The following is a 15254-nucleotide window of genomic DNA, read 5'->3' on the forward strand; positions in this document are numbered from 1 at the left end:
TTTTCTTTTTTTGAAATGGGGATTGAACCCAGGGGTGCTTTACCACTTAGCTACATCCCTAGCCCTCTTCCAAGTTGTTTAGGGTCTCATTAAATTGCTGAGGCTGGTCTTGAACTTGCAATCCTCCTGCCTTAGCTTCCAAGTCACCAGAATTACAGACATGCACCACTGTACTGGGCAGCATGATGGTTTTAAATCAGTTTTATATTAAGCGTTCTGGATAAGAGTTCAATTTTTTAAGTTGGGCACAGTGGCTCACGTGGGTAATCCCAGCAACTCAGGAGGCTGAGGCAGGAAGATCTGAGAGTTCGAAAACAGCCTCAGAAATATAGTGAGAAAGAGCCCTTAGAAACGTGCCCACCTACCATTCTGGCTGTCTATTGAAAAGAGCACTGGAAGGGTGGATATAGACCACCTGCTGGTCGATCAGTGTCCTGTAACCCTCCTGTGGGTCTTTCTTGGCAGCATTACGGAAGAAACCACTGCAAATGGCCTTCTGCACCCGGACTGTAGACTTGCCACAGGAAACCACATCCAATTTGTGTCTGTCAAGAGAATAAGTAAGGAGTGGATAAAGAAAGCACCCAAAGCTCCCATCTTGGGATCCCAAATAGTCACCAGGATCTTCCTTCCTGCCCTAAGTATACTACAAGGGCAGCTCTATGCAGCAAGCAAGATGGAGGCACTAAAGGCGATACTCCATTTAGGCAAGAATTCAAATTTGGACTAATAATGTTCTACGGGCTTGTAAGCAAAGTATTTTCCATCAACTAATAAATCATCTTCTTAGGAATTTTCTGATGGGTATCTCAGCTGCATCTTGCCTGGGAAAAAGCAGTATAATAAAGATGGAAATGTTGGAAGAAAGGGTTCTATGAGGACAGGTTCCTATAACTTTATAGATCGTTCAGAGATAAACAGACATGATACTCATGGAGATTCAATCCAAACACAGGGAAGTCACCAGATTCCTGGCTTACCTATCCATTATGCCTAACATCTGCTTTCGAATGTCTTGGGCCCGGCGCAGGGAACGAGCCTGGATAAAGTTCTCATAGCACCAAGGGTTGGAGAATTTGTTGTTCTTCCAGGAGTTGTACACAGCCAACAGGGTGAGATGGTCCCCTTCGGTCTGGTGGAATTTGGCTTTCTTTTGATCTGCGAGGGCTTGCTTATCCTGCCAATGAGTGGGAGAGAATATCATTTCCCCCTAATAGCTATTAACTAAGAATCCAGCAGTTATAGGGACCTTACAAGGCCCTGTCAAAAGTGTCCCTATCAGGAATGATTGTGGCAACAGGCTAATGTTACTGAATTTCACCACACTCCTATATGAAACATGGGGTTTAACTCCTTACCTTGGGCCTGTAGAAGACATTCTGCACAGAGAGCATGGACACGATGGTCAGCATTTCCTCACTGCACCCCAGATGCACAGACATGATGAGCATTTTGCACAGCATTGGTTCCAAGGGGAACTCTGCCATCTAGAGGGAGAAGAAGGAACTACAACTGCTTTCCTGTGGAAGACATGTAGACTGACCAGGATCAGACATCCGTCAAACTGGTCATTGGGATGACATGGGTATCTGTCTCCATCAGAAAAACACTTCCCCACCCACCCACCCCCGCTCAAATAAACCCCAATAGAATGTAGGTAACCAAGAACATAAAAACTATTAGGGTAAAAAGGAATATTGCAGACATCTTTTAAAATTAAGACTAGTTTAAGTAATATATCCTGAGATAAGTTTAACTATGAATAGAAATCTCTTTTTCTATAAAGAAGAAACAGTTTAAAGAGATGATAGAAGGAGGAGTGGTGGCATATGCCTTAATCCCAGGGACTTGGGAGGCTGAAGAAGGAGGATCTCAAGTTCAAGGCCAGCATCAGCAATTTTGCAAGACTCTCAACAACTTAGTGAGACCCTGTCTCAAAATAAAAAAATAAAAAGGACTGGGGATGTAGCTCTGTGATAAACCTGGGTTTAATTCCCAATACTCAAGGAAAAAAAAAAAAGTGACAGTGGAAAATTAAGGTTAAAAATAAACATCTAGAATTCTCAAAGCTTTTCCAGGGCATCAATGCTTACTTTTACAAGACCCAAGATGGAAGGTTGGCCAGGGAGACTTCCCAAAAGCACAGGAAGCTGTCTGTCCCTTACTTACCCTGCGGCCTAGACGAGTAAGCAGGCCCTCGTCGTCCAGGGCCCCCAGCGTGTATAGCTGCTCCATGGCTGTGATCAAGGTTTCCATTGGTGGGGCATCCATGAAGTCAAAGGACAGCAGGTCATTAATGCCCATGGCCTAGAACAGAAGGAAGCAAGTGATGGGAGGATTGGCTTCCCCAGTCTTTACAGGAGGGAGGCTATTTGTCACTTTCTTTCCTATTTCTTCAAATGCCATTAAGAAGCCACCAGTTGAGAGTAACAATGAACTCAAAATAACAATATGTAAAACTCAAAAACAAAAGGACAAATAACCCAATTAAAAAGCAGACAAGGACTTAAACAGACATTTCTCTATAGAAGATATGCAAATGAAAAACAAGCACTAGTAATTAGGGAAATGCAAATCCAAACCACAATAAGGGGCTGGGTATGGAGCTCAGTGGCAGAGCACTGGGTTTGGGAGGCTCTGGGTTTCATCCCCACTAACAGCAAAAAAAAAAAAAAAAACTACAGTAAGATACTACTTTATACCCACTAGGTATGACTAATCAAAAGCAAAAGGAAACACAAATAGAAAATAAGTGTTGGCAGGGATAGGAGAAATATGAAAACTTATACCACTGCGTTTGGTGATTCCTTTTTTTTTTTCTTTTGCAGTGCTGGGGATCGAACCCAGGGCCTTGTGCTTACAAGGCACTCTACCAACTGAGCTCTCTCTTCAGCCCAGTTTGGTGATTCTTTAAACAGTTAAACACAAAGCCAGGTGCAGTGGAGCACACCTGTAATCAAAGGCTGAGGCAGGAGGATCATGAGTTCAAAGCCAGCCTCAACAGATTAGTGAGGCACTAAGCAACTCAGCAAGACCCTGTCTCTAAAATAAAATATAAAAAAGGGCTGGGGATGTGGCCCAGTGGTTAAGGGCCCTTGGGTATGAAAAACAAACCCCCCCAAAAAAAAAAAAAAAAAAAAAAAAAAAAAACAAAGAAAAGAAAGAAAAGTTAAACATAATTACCATATGATCTGACAATTATATCTCTAGATATAAACCTAAGTGTAGTTAGTGACTCAAATATTTGTATGCTAATGTTCATAGTAACATTAGTCACAATAATCAAATGATTATCAACAGATAAATGGGAAAAAAATGAGGTATACACATGCAGTGAAATATCACTCGTTCTTAGCTGGGCATGGTGGTACATGCCTATAATCCCAGTCAATTTAGGAGAATGAGTTAGGAGGATTACAAGTTTAAGGCTAGCCTCAGCAACTTAGCAAGACCCAGTCTCAATATAAAAAAAATAAAAAGGGGATGTGGTGTAGTGATAAAGCAACCTGGGTTCAACCTGGGTTCAACTGTCCTCCCTCCAAAAAAAAAAAAAGAAATATTATTCACCCTTAAAAAGGAATGAAATTTTGGTACATGCTACAACATATATAAACCTTGAAAACATTCTGCTAAGTGAAATAAGCCAGATACTCAAAGACAAATATTATATGCTTGCACTTACATGTGCTTCATAAAACAGGCAAATTCATAGATACAGAAAATAGAATAGTGATTACCAAAGGTTAGGAGGGGACAAAGGGGAACTGTTAATGAGTTCTCTTTGAGATGATGAAAAGTTCTGAACATGGTCAGTGATGACAGTTGTACAGCACTGTGAATGTACTTAATGCCAATTATATATTAAAAAGATTACAATGGGGCTAGGGGTTGGTTTAGATCAGTGGTATAGCGCTTGCCTAGTGTGCATGAGGCCATGGGTTCAAACCCCAGAACTAAAAAAAAAAGGGTTACAATGGCTGGCAGCATAGATCAGTGGCAGAGTAAGTGCTTAGCATGTGCAAGGCCCTGGGTTCAATACTCAACACCAAAACCAAAACCAAAAAAAAAAAAAAAAAAAAAAAAACCAAAACACCACAAAAAGGTTACGGTAGTAAATTTTACATCATAGGTATTTTATAACAACAGTAAGATGGTATACCAGTTTGTCTTATCTCTGCCTACATCATTTCTACTGTATATCTGTAAAGAACCATTTTAGGGGGCTGGGGAGATAGCTCAGTCAGTAGAGTGCTTGCCTTGTAAGCACAAGGCCCTGGGTTCGATCCCCAGTACCCCCCCCCAAAAAAAAAAAAAAGAACCATTTTAGGCAGTGGGGACAGAAAGATAACTAAGATATGCTCCCTGTTCTCAGAGTTCACAATGGGTGAGAATCACATTCACAAAACTACCACAAGGTGCAATCTACATGTGTGCCTGGCACAGAAGTTGTTCAATACACTTGTTAGCTAATCTGATGACTAAAAGTGACTGAGTGATGCACTATATTCGATGGGTATACAGGGTGATGTGGTAGGACTGAAGTTTTCCATTTCTTTCTCATAAAGTGATAATGACCATAAACACAGCAGGTGTTCAATAAATGCTTAATTGTGTGAATAATAACTATGAGAAATTATGTTAGCAATTATTAAGCACTGTGTGCCAAGTGCCTTTACCTGCAATATTCCACTAATCTTTACAACAGATACTATTAACAGCTCCCTGTTTGAGACAAGACTACAGAGCAGAGGGCCTAGCAGATAAACTTGCCCAAGGTCACACAGCTTGGAGCAGAAGTCTGAGACACAGATGGCTCTCTGCTGGCACTCCAGAGACTGGAGCAGGTTTTTTCTGAAGCTGTTTTAGCCTCTCTTACAGGGAATGAATAATAAATGACAAGAGAGCACTCTGCACTAGTAAAGTGCCAGGGCTCCAGGGTAGCACTGGTGTCGGGGGAAATGCCATCAGCTGGGAAATTACTTTTGTAGCTCCTCCTGCCAAAAGAGAATGAAGGTCCTCGCTGGGGACCAAGAGAGGAAGAGCGATGATTTAGAACAAAAACCAAGCCCCCAGGGGAACAGTTTAAAATCTCTGATAGTTCCCTTGCAAAGTTTTCGGACAAGGGTTCCCCCCATTGTAAAAGAACAGAATCACATTGGAAATCTAAAGTGGTTGAGGTTAAGTGTGTTTGTCCACAATTTAGCACTGATTATATTTTTCTAATTTCATTTTAGAAAATGCTTCTAACTAAAATATATTACAATCAAATATCCTGCTAGCTATTATGATGAGGAAAAAAAAATGTGTGTTCACAGCAGACATACCAACTTCACCCGCTGACCTGCCATGGGGAAGCTATTATCACAGCCATTTGTATTTCACTCAAAGGCACAGATTTCATGAGATTAGTCAAGTATTTAACAAGGTTCATAAAGCCAAGCTTCATTTATGAAGGCCATGGAATGGACTGCCCACCAACCCTTTCTACTAAGACAGTGATTTCTACCTTGAGGGACAGCACTGTGCTCGCTAAGTTGGTTCTCTGGATTTCCGGCACATTGGTGGTCAGCATTTCATCTCGGTAGGCACGTTCTGTGTACAGCCTATAACACTTCCCTGGGCCAGTTCTCCCAGCTCTGCCAGCTCGTTGTTTTGCCTGAGCCTAGGGGGATGGGCATATAAAAAAAAGCAACATATTTGTTAAAACACTACTTACCATCTTTACCCAAGAAATCTGTTGGTGGGAGGTGCTTAGCAACTGGCAAAATCAGAAATGGATTTATTTTTCACTTCCTTTAGGATCATTCCAAGACTATCAATGCTCTTACCATCCCCTCTCGACACTCAGCACTTTAGGGAGGCAAAGATGAGAAGGGTGAATGGAAGAAATGGAGAAAGCTAGAACGATGATAAAACACCATCTCCTCAGTTGTGACCAACATAGAAGAGAACTAAATAAAGTATATTAATCATACCAATGATGATTCTACAGTCATCTCAAAATCAGGTCTGCAATGTTCAATGACAGAAGGAAATAATAACTCACATTAAGTGAAAGAAGTAAGTTATAAAATTATAATACTAATTTTGTAGAAAGTCTTTATCTGTACATATAAACTACTGAACTGAAATGGCTGGGGGAAAAATACCCTAAGATATTAATAGTGGCTAACTCTGAGGGAGGTGTGAAGATGAGCTCTATTTTCTTTAGACTTTACCAAATATAGAATATGTATTCTGTTAATAATCAGAAAAATTAAATACTTAAAAAATACACAAAACTGCATACTTACTTAACTACTAGAATTGCAACCATGAAAAAAAGAAATACAAAGAGGGTCATAGGGTCATTTTCTTTCTTTCTTTCCCTCCCTCCTCCCCTCCCTCCCTCCCTCTCTCTCCCTTCCTTTCTTCATTTCTTTCTTTCCTTTTTTTCTTTTTTTGATACTGGGATTTAATCCAGGGACACTCTACCACTGAGCCACATCCCTAGCCCATTTTATTTTTTATTTTGAGACAGGGTCTTACTAAGTTGCTAAGGCTGGTCTCAAAACTTCTGCCTCCACTTCCTGAATTGTTGGGATTACAGGTGTGTGCCCCAGCACCTGGCTAAGAGGGCCATTTTCTGACAAAACCATCTGTAGTTACACACAGTACCAGACTGCTGGGCATGGTAGCGCATGCCTGTAATCCCAGTGGCTCAGGAGACTGAGACAGGAGGATTGCAAGTTCAAGCAATTTAGCAAGGTCCTCAGCAACTTAGTAAGACCCTGTCTCAAAATAAAAAATAAAAAGGGTTGGGGATGTGGCTCAGTGGTTTAAGCACCCCTGGTTCACTCCCCAGTACAAAAAAGAAAGAAAAAAAGAAAAGAAAAAAACAAACAGTACCAGGATTTACAAATTGTTACACCAGCTCCAAACCAGAGAATGATGTATAAAAGGTCAAGAAACAGAAATTCAAGCAGCAATCACACACAGTGGCGGCACTCCATAGCATCCACAGATGCCTCTCTCCAAAAAAGGAAAGGCATGTGTAACAATTTTTTTGGTCACTGTGAGGGTTACACAAAATCTTGAGAAGCTGTACAGAGCACACCAGCTCAAGCCAGGCTGGTCAGGTTCAAATCCTAGCTCCACCAACTATGTGATATTAGGCAAGTCCCTTAACCCCTCTGTGCCCAGTCTTCTCATCTGTGAAATAAGGATAATGTATCTAAAACTGGGGTAAGAATGTACCAAGTAGCCAGGAGCAGTGGTGCATGCCTGTAATCCCAGCAGCTCGGGAGGCTGAGGCAGGAGGATTGAGAGTTCAAAGCCAGCCTCAGCAAAAGCGAGGTGCTAAGCAACTCAGTGAGACCCTGTCTCTAAATAAAATACAAAACAGAGCTGGGGATGTGGCTCAGTGGTTGAGTGCCTCTGAGTTCAAAGTTCAATCCCCAGTACCAAAAAAAAAAAAAAAAAAAAAAAAAGTACCAAGTCAATGTATGTTAAACTACCCATGAGGTTGGGGATACAGCTCAGTGGCAAAATGCACGTTTAACATGTACAAGGCCCTGGGATTGATCCCAAGCACTAGAAAAGAAATAAAATAGTGCCAGACACTTGATGAATGCCCTGTAAGCATTAGCTACCACAGTTATTTAAGTCTCAAAATGAAAATAACCTTATGGCTTTTGTAGGTTACAAAAGTAACACATGCCTGTTGTAAAAGATTAAGAAAATACATAAAAGTATAAAGAAAAAAAATGCATACCACCTATCAGCAGAGAAACCAATAGCACCACCCAGAAAAAAACCTCAGCTAATATTTAGCTGACATGCATTCAGTCTCGGCCAGGCCTCAGTCATATCTACTCTGCAGAAATGCACACCATGTATTTTTAAATAAAAATTAAATTATACCATTCACGCTATTTTATAGCTTGCTTTTTCCAAATAATTTATCACAGTTACAAGTTTATGTCATTAAATATAGATACACAGTAGCAGTTAACATCACATAACATTCTGTGGCACGGATATACCATATATTATTAAATTACTTCCCTTTTGGAGCTCTTTAAGCAATTTTTCCAGATTTTCCCTAATATAAAACTGTTTTAATTAAACATCGTTTTCCACTATCTTTGGATATGTATTTGATAACTTCTAACTTTTAAGTATATTTCTAAGAGCAGAACAGTTAGGTTAAAGAGATGAACTTTTAGGGCTGGGGATACAGCTCAGCTGGTAGAGTGCTTGCCTTGCATGCACAAGGCCCTGGGTTCAATCCCCAGCACCACAAAAAAAAAGAGCGAGCGAGAGAGATGAACTTTTAAATTTTGGGTATTCTATTATCAAACTGCCCTCAAAAAGGTGACCAGAGGGCTGGGGAGATAGCTCAGCTGGTAGAGTGCTTGCCTCGCAAGCACAAGGCCCTGAGTTCGATCCCCAGTACCACAAAAAAAAAAAAAAAAAAAAGGTGACCAGGTAATTCATTTTAGAATGTAATTTAGGAGGCTGAGGCTGTAGCTCAGTGGTAGAGCGCATGCCTAGCATGTGTGAGGCACTGGGTTCGATCCTTAGCACTACACAAAAATAAATAAAATAAAGGCATTCGGTCCATCTACAACTACCAAAAAAAAAAAAGGGTAATTTAGGCAGGAAATCATTCCATAGTTACTAAAGAACTATGTCTCACAAATCATTACTATCTTACATATGTAAGGCTAAGTATAGAACTTTTAAAAATATGCTCTTTCCAACAAAATTGGGTAACATAGGACACTAGAATTCAAACTGTCTTTAAGTTCCGGTTTCCTGGGTCATTTTAACGTTGAAACACTAACGATGATAAACATGAAACTTTCTCTTGTTCCACTGAGTTCATCTTTGAAAACAATTAAAAATATGAAACCATAAAACATTTCAGGCCTTAACCAGGATTTTCAAGAAAGTCAATGGTTAAGCCACCATACCTGAGAAATAGGTGTCACCACAAGTTGATCAATCCCTGTCTTGGAATTGTAAACTTTCTGCTTCACAAATCCAGGGTCCACAACATAGTAGATGCCATCGATAGTCAGTGATGTCTCTGCAATGTTGGTGGCAATCACAACCTGCAGGAGGGAGAAGCAGAGCTGGAGTGAGTCAAGGTATGCAACAGGACTTCTGAACTCAGACATCTTCCCTAGGGAGTGTGCAGCTATCTCCCTTTCAAGTGAGTTAAGATGACATTTAAGCTGGGTGCATGTAAGCACAAGGCCCTGGGTTCGATCCCCAGCACCCAAAAAATAAATAAATAAAATAAAATAAGCTGGGTGCACACATCTGTAATCCTAGTGGCTCAGGAGGGTGAGGTAGGAGGATCAAGAGTTCAAAACCAAACTGGGTGATATAGCAGATCATCAAATAAAAAAATAAAACTTGTTACTGAATAAAAAAAAAAAAAAAAAAGAGTTCAAAACCAGCCTCAGCAAAAGGGAGATGCTAAGCAACTCAGTGAGACCCTGTCTCTAAATAAAATGCAAAATAGGACTGGGTATGTGCCTCAGTGGTCGAGTGCTCCTGAGTTCAATCCCTAGTACCCTCCCTCAAAACAAAAAACAAAAAACATTTAATCCAAGCTCAGCCTCCAATGGGCAGAGAGGAGGTTCCATCACCTGGTGGGTTGTGTTGGAGATGGGGTGGTAACTGAGAGAATAGCAAAGAGCTAAAGCTGATCGAAGCCAATTTCATTTAGTGTAAATGGCTGCATATCTCATTGTCTAGATCCAATGTTGATTACTACAATTTAATTTTCTAGCACCCTGGGAAAGCAGAGATTTCCTGGCATCACATGTGCCAGTGCAAAATGAGATTTTTCTTCCCCCCACCGAGACATCTGGACTACAAAATGGGCTGTTCATATGTGTGGAACAAGAGGGAGATTGTTTTTTTTCCCTCTGATCATAAAATGAACCACAAGGCAACAAAGGAATTTCATGGTTTGTGTGTGCAGCAGTCTATGTGATCTAGATTATTATAATCAGCTTGGCTCTGCCACTGTTCTTCCACCCAGAGATTCAGCTCATAAAATACAATTGCTTAGAAAAATCACTGCTAGGAGGACCTAAAAATCTCTTATCATTCCAGCATCTTACTGGCCCTAAAAAGCTTCTACCTGCCACAGAGCTGTAGAAGCCCCATTTAAAAATAAGTCCAACCACCAGGAATAGAATAGAGGAAAAACCCACCATTTTTCCCCTTAAACCTGCTTTCCCTCCTGTGTTCATCTCCTCAGCACCATCTTCCCAAGTCAGAAACCTGGGAGTCATGCCTGACTTTTCCTTCACCTTCTCCCCTCCACCTCCCAGAAGCCACCAGGTCTCATTTATTTGAGCTCTTTAGTGTTATCAAAAGTCATCTGTTTACACTCCTAAGTATATATCCAAGAGAAATGAAAACCTATGTCCACATAAAAATGTGTAAACAGGTGGTACATGCTTGTAAGCTCAGCTACTTGGGAGGCTGAGGCATGAGAATAGCCAATTCAAGCCCAGCCTAGGCAATTTAGCAAGACAGTCTCAAAAAAAAAAAGGGGGGGGGGGGCGGGGACATAGATTAAACATTAGAGTGCTTACTTGGCATGCACAAGGTCCTGGGTTCAATCCCCCATGCATACATACATAACACTTGTAAACAAGTATGCACAGCAGCATAAATCATGATAAGCCCCAAAGCAGACAGTCCAAATGTCCATCAACCGACAAATAGTAAACAAAATGTAGTACATTCATACAATAGAACAGTATTCAGCAATAAAAAGAAATTTAGTACTGACATATGCTACAATATGGACGAATCCTGGAAATATGAGAAGTGAACGAAGCCAATTACTAAGGATCACATACTATATGATTTCATTTACATGAAATGTCCAGAATAGGCAAATCCACAGAGATGGAAAGTATAGATTAGTTGTTCCCAGGGGCTAAGAACAGGGGTGAATGTTTGGTGGGGAGGATGACTGCTAAGTTGTAGAGTTTCTTTTTCTTTTTTTTTTTTGCAGTACTGGGGATTGAACCCAGGTCCCTGTGCTTACAAGGCAAGCACCTTACCTACTGAGCTATCTCCCCAGCCCCTACAGTTTCTTTTTGAGATGACAAAACTGTTCTAAGGGCTGGGGCTGTAACTCAGTGGCAGAGTACCTGCCTAGCATGGGTGAGGCACTGCGTTCCATCCTCAGCGCCACATAAAAATAAATAAATAAATAAATGGTATTGTGTCCATTTACACCTAAATATACATAAAACTGTTCTAAAATTTTGTTGCAAAGGTACATAATCCTGTAAACATACCAAAAGAAACTGAACTGTGTACCTCAAAGAGTAAATCATATGATGCTATGATTTTTTTTTTTGGTACTGAGGATTGAACTCAGGGGCACTTGACCACTGAGTCACATCCTCAGCTCTATTTTGTATTTTACTTAGAGACAGGGTCTCACTGAGTTGCTTAGCACCTCACCATTGCTGAGGTTGGTTTTGAACTCTTGATCCTCCTGTCTCAGCCTCCAGAGCCCAAGGGAATACAGGCATGCACCACCACGCCCAGCTGGTGCTATTTGATTGAATGTATCCTCCAAAGTTCATGTGCTGGAAACTTAATCCCTAATGCAACAATACTGAGAGGTGGGACCTTTAAAAGGTGACTGGGTCTGTCTGGAAGGCTCTGTGCCCCCATGAATAAATTAAAACCATTACCATGGGAGTAAGTTATCTCAAGACTGGGATCCTAATAAAAGGAAGAGTTCAGCTCCTTCCCTACTTATGTGTGTGTTCCTGCTTTCTTGCCCTTCTGCTCTCCACCATGGGAAAACACAGCAAGAAGGCAATTGCCAGATGTGGCCTCTTGATTTTGGACTTCTCAGCCTCCAGAACTGTAAGAAATAATCTTCTGCTCTTTATAAATGACCCAGTCTCAGATATTTTGTTATAACAGCACAAAACTGATAAGTATGTAAATTATATTCCATTGAAACTGTTATTTTTTGAAAAATCTTTTCCTGTTGTCTTACAAGCATAGTCAGCTACTGGAACTACACAGTTTTGAACTGGCCCCTTCTGCTAGTCTCCACATCATCACATGAGGTTCCATCTCCTGAGAATGCAGGTTCCCCTGCCCTTTACCAATTCTATAGGACTAGCTTAGATCCTTACTTCCTCTAAGAAGACAGGGTTAGGTGCTACCAATCTGGGTATCTGAGCACCAGCAGCACTTTCACAATAATACACTGAAGGCCTATTTACTGGTGGATGCCTCTAAGCAGACAGAGGCCTTTCCTCAAATTGCTGCCCAAATATCTACCTCACAGTCTGGTAGATGCTCAAAATATATTCATCAAATGTGTCTGAGATAATAGCTATGTTGATTACCCTGATTTGACCATTACACATTGAATATTTCTATCAAAATATTACGTTGTATCCCATTAATATGTATAATTACATATTAATTAAAAATAAAAAAATATCAAATGAAGGCAGAGAAGAGGAGTAGAAGTCATACATTAAGATCCTTGTTCCTAGGGTCCTGGGAACAGTGCTTGCCTGTCACATGGGAGGCACTGGGTTTGATCCTCAGCGCCATATAAAAAAATAAAGTTACTGTGTCTATCTACAACTAAAAAATACTTAAAAAAAAAAAAAAAAAAAAAAAAAAAACCCTTGTTCCTAAATATATTGGTAGGACAAGTCTCTAAAATATAACATTAAAGCCTGAAGTGGTGGTGCATGCATATAATCTCAGAGGCTTGGGAGGCTGAGGCAAGTTCAAAGCCAGCCTTAGCAACTTAGAGAGGCCTTAAGCAACTCAGCAAGACTCTCTTTTTGAACCCAGGACCTTGTGTTTGGGAGGCAATCACTCAACCAACTGAGCTATATCCCTAGCCCTAGACTCTCTCTAAATAAAACATAAAAAATGGGCTGGGGATGTGGCTCAGTGGTTAAGAGCCCCTGGGTTCAATCCCCAGTACCCCCTCCTAAAAACAACAACAACAAAAACCATAACATACATACAAGACTCACAAACACTTTAAGCAATTCTCTCTACAGTTAGCTGATAGACCACATGATTTCAGGGCACAAAGGAGCAGCTTATTTAGCTCGATGTTACCTTTCTGCTGCCAGGAGGAGCTGGGTCAAAGATTCGGGTCTGCATCTCACTGGGAAGAGCAGAGTACACAGGGAGGATAATTAACTCTGGAACATCAGGTCCCAAGGATTTCATTCTTTCATACAGGATCTCACAAGCAGTATCAATCTCTTCCTGACCAGTCAAGAAGACCAAGATATCACCTGTGAAGAGAACAGAGCATTAATTTACTCTGTGTGTGTGCATATTGTTGTTGTTATTGTTTTTAAAACGACAGTCTTGCTAAATTGCCCAGGTAGGCTCCAAACTTTCAGGCTCAAGCGATCCTCCTGCTTCAGCCTCCTGAGTATCTGGAGTCCCAGATATTATAGTGCCTGGCTTATATATATTTTACACAAAGGTTATGACAAGGCTAACAGACCTTCAATAACACAAAATACACATTCGTATTCTGACCTCTAACTAAACCAAGAAATCATCACCTATCCATATTTAAACAGGTGCATCTAAACCCCACACACCACTTTTTATACTTTCACCACATCATTTCTTTCTTTTTTCCCAGTACTAGAAATTGAACTCAAGGTCTACACACACTAGGCAAGCAATGACTCATGCCCCCAGACCTTTATATTTTGAAACAGGTCCTCACCAAGTTGACCAGGCTGGCCTCAAGCTTATGATCCTTTTGCCTCAGCCTCCTGTGCAGCTGAGATTACAGGTGTGCCATCACTGTGTCTGCCTATCGCCATGTTTTAAATAAATAATCTTGAGACTTACAGAATTTCAAGAGACCAGGATTAAAAAATATACATATATATTTTGTAGTTGTAAATGGGCACAATACCTTTATTTACTTATCTTTATGTGGTGCTGAGGATCCCAGTGCCTCACACGTGCTAGGCAAGCACTCTACCACTGAACCATAATCCCTGCCCCAAGAGACCAGGATTTAAAAGGTATACCCACATTAGAATTTTTGATCATAGAGGGAAAAAAATATTCTTTTTCTCACCTGGTGGCTCTGTTAAGTGGATCTGCATGACAGTGATCAGGCTCGCATCCAAATAATCTGTTTCAGGTTCCTTTGTGTACAATATTTCCACTGGGTATGTTCGACCTGGGATGGTGAAGATAGGTGCTTCATAGAAGTACTGAGAAAATTTCACTGCATCCAAGGTAGCTGAGGTGACAATCAGCTTCATGTCCTGCCGTTTTTGAACTGTCTAAAGGGAAATGCAATGTGGCTTACTAAAAAAACTACCCAAAAGGATACAGGTACTCACAGCCTATTCCCAGAAAACAGTTTTCAATAAGTAAAAGGGTGAGTAAAGACTACCTTTTTCAACAATCCAAAGAGCACATCCGTGTGAATTGTCCTCTCATGTGCCTCGTCCAACATGATGATTGCATACTGAGTTAGGTCAGGGTCGATCAGGCACTCTCTGAGCAACATACCGTCTGTCATGTATTTGATGACTGTTTCAGGACTGGTACAGTCCTCAAACCGAATGGTGTAGCCCACCTAAAGCAGAACACAAGTGAAAAACCTAAGGCATAAACCTCTCCCTTTTGCAATTATCAGGCAAGATTTCAAACCAGTCAGACTAGTGCTCATAACTACTACTACTATTTCCTCCAGTACAGTCTGCCTTGCACTAGACCCTGAATAGATCGATGATAACAATGAAAACTCTCCCTCAGGAGAAATCTGAAACAAAAGATAGTATTAGCCTCATTTTATAGATAAAGGGTATGGGCTTTATATTTTAATTCTGGCATTTGCAGAGCAGCTTCACTAACCACCTACCTCTTGACCTAAGCAACAACCAAACTCCTCGGACACTCTTTTAGCCACAGACATGGCTGCCACTCTTCTGGGCTGGGTACACCCAATCTTGCCCCTGGAAGTGTAGCCTGCCTCTGCCAGGTACTGGGTGATCTGTGTTGTCTTTCCAGATCCTGTCTCTCCAATAACAATCAGGATCTGATTGTCATGTACAGCCTGAAAGCAGCAGAATAAAAATCAGATCATTAGAGTTTGTCACACACTCACTGGAGTAAAATAATGAATGCTTATGTTCCAACATTAAATGAAGGAAAGGGATATACGTATATAGTTGAAGAATTCAACAGCAAAT

The 15254-nt window shown here is 40.8% G+C and overlaps 1 protein-coding gene across 1 annotated transcript in view; it reads right to left on the minus strand.

The window, feature by feature from the left end:
- Dhx8 (DEAH-box helicase 8) overlaps positions 1-15254 on the minus strand; it is a 37054-nt gene that overhangs the window by 3275 nt on the left and 18525 nt on the right. Inside the window, exons 13-22 of the mRNA XM_047543562.1 lie at positions 14924-15118; positions 14453-14638; positions 14129-14339; positions 13135-13316; positions 8958-9098; positions 5507-5662; positions 2170-2307; positions 1359-1487; positions 981-1177; positions 366-545 (exon numbers count right to left, since the gene is read on the minus strand). Coding sequence (XP_047399518.1) covers positions 366-545; positions 981-1177; positions 1359-1487; positions 2170-2307; positions 5507-5662; positions 8958-9098; positions 13135-13316; positions 14129-14339; positions 14453-14638; positions 14924-15118 — 1715 coding nt within the window. The remainder of the gene's footprint in view (positions 1-365; positions 546-980; positions 1178-1358; positions 1488-2169; positions 2308-5506; positions 5663-8957; positions 9099-13134; positions 13317-14128; positions 14340-14452; positions 14639-14923; positions 15119-15254) is intronic.

This window comes from Sciurus carolinensis, chromosome 3, assembly GCF_902686445.1.
Source record: "Sciurus carolinensis chromosome 3, mSciCar1.2, whole genome shotgun sequence".
Taxonomy (NCBI): Eukaryota; Metazoa; Chordata; class Mammalia; order Rodentia; family Sciuridae; genus Sciurus; species Sciurus carolinensis.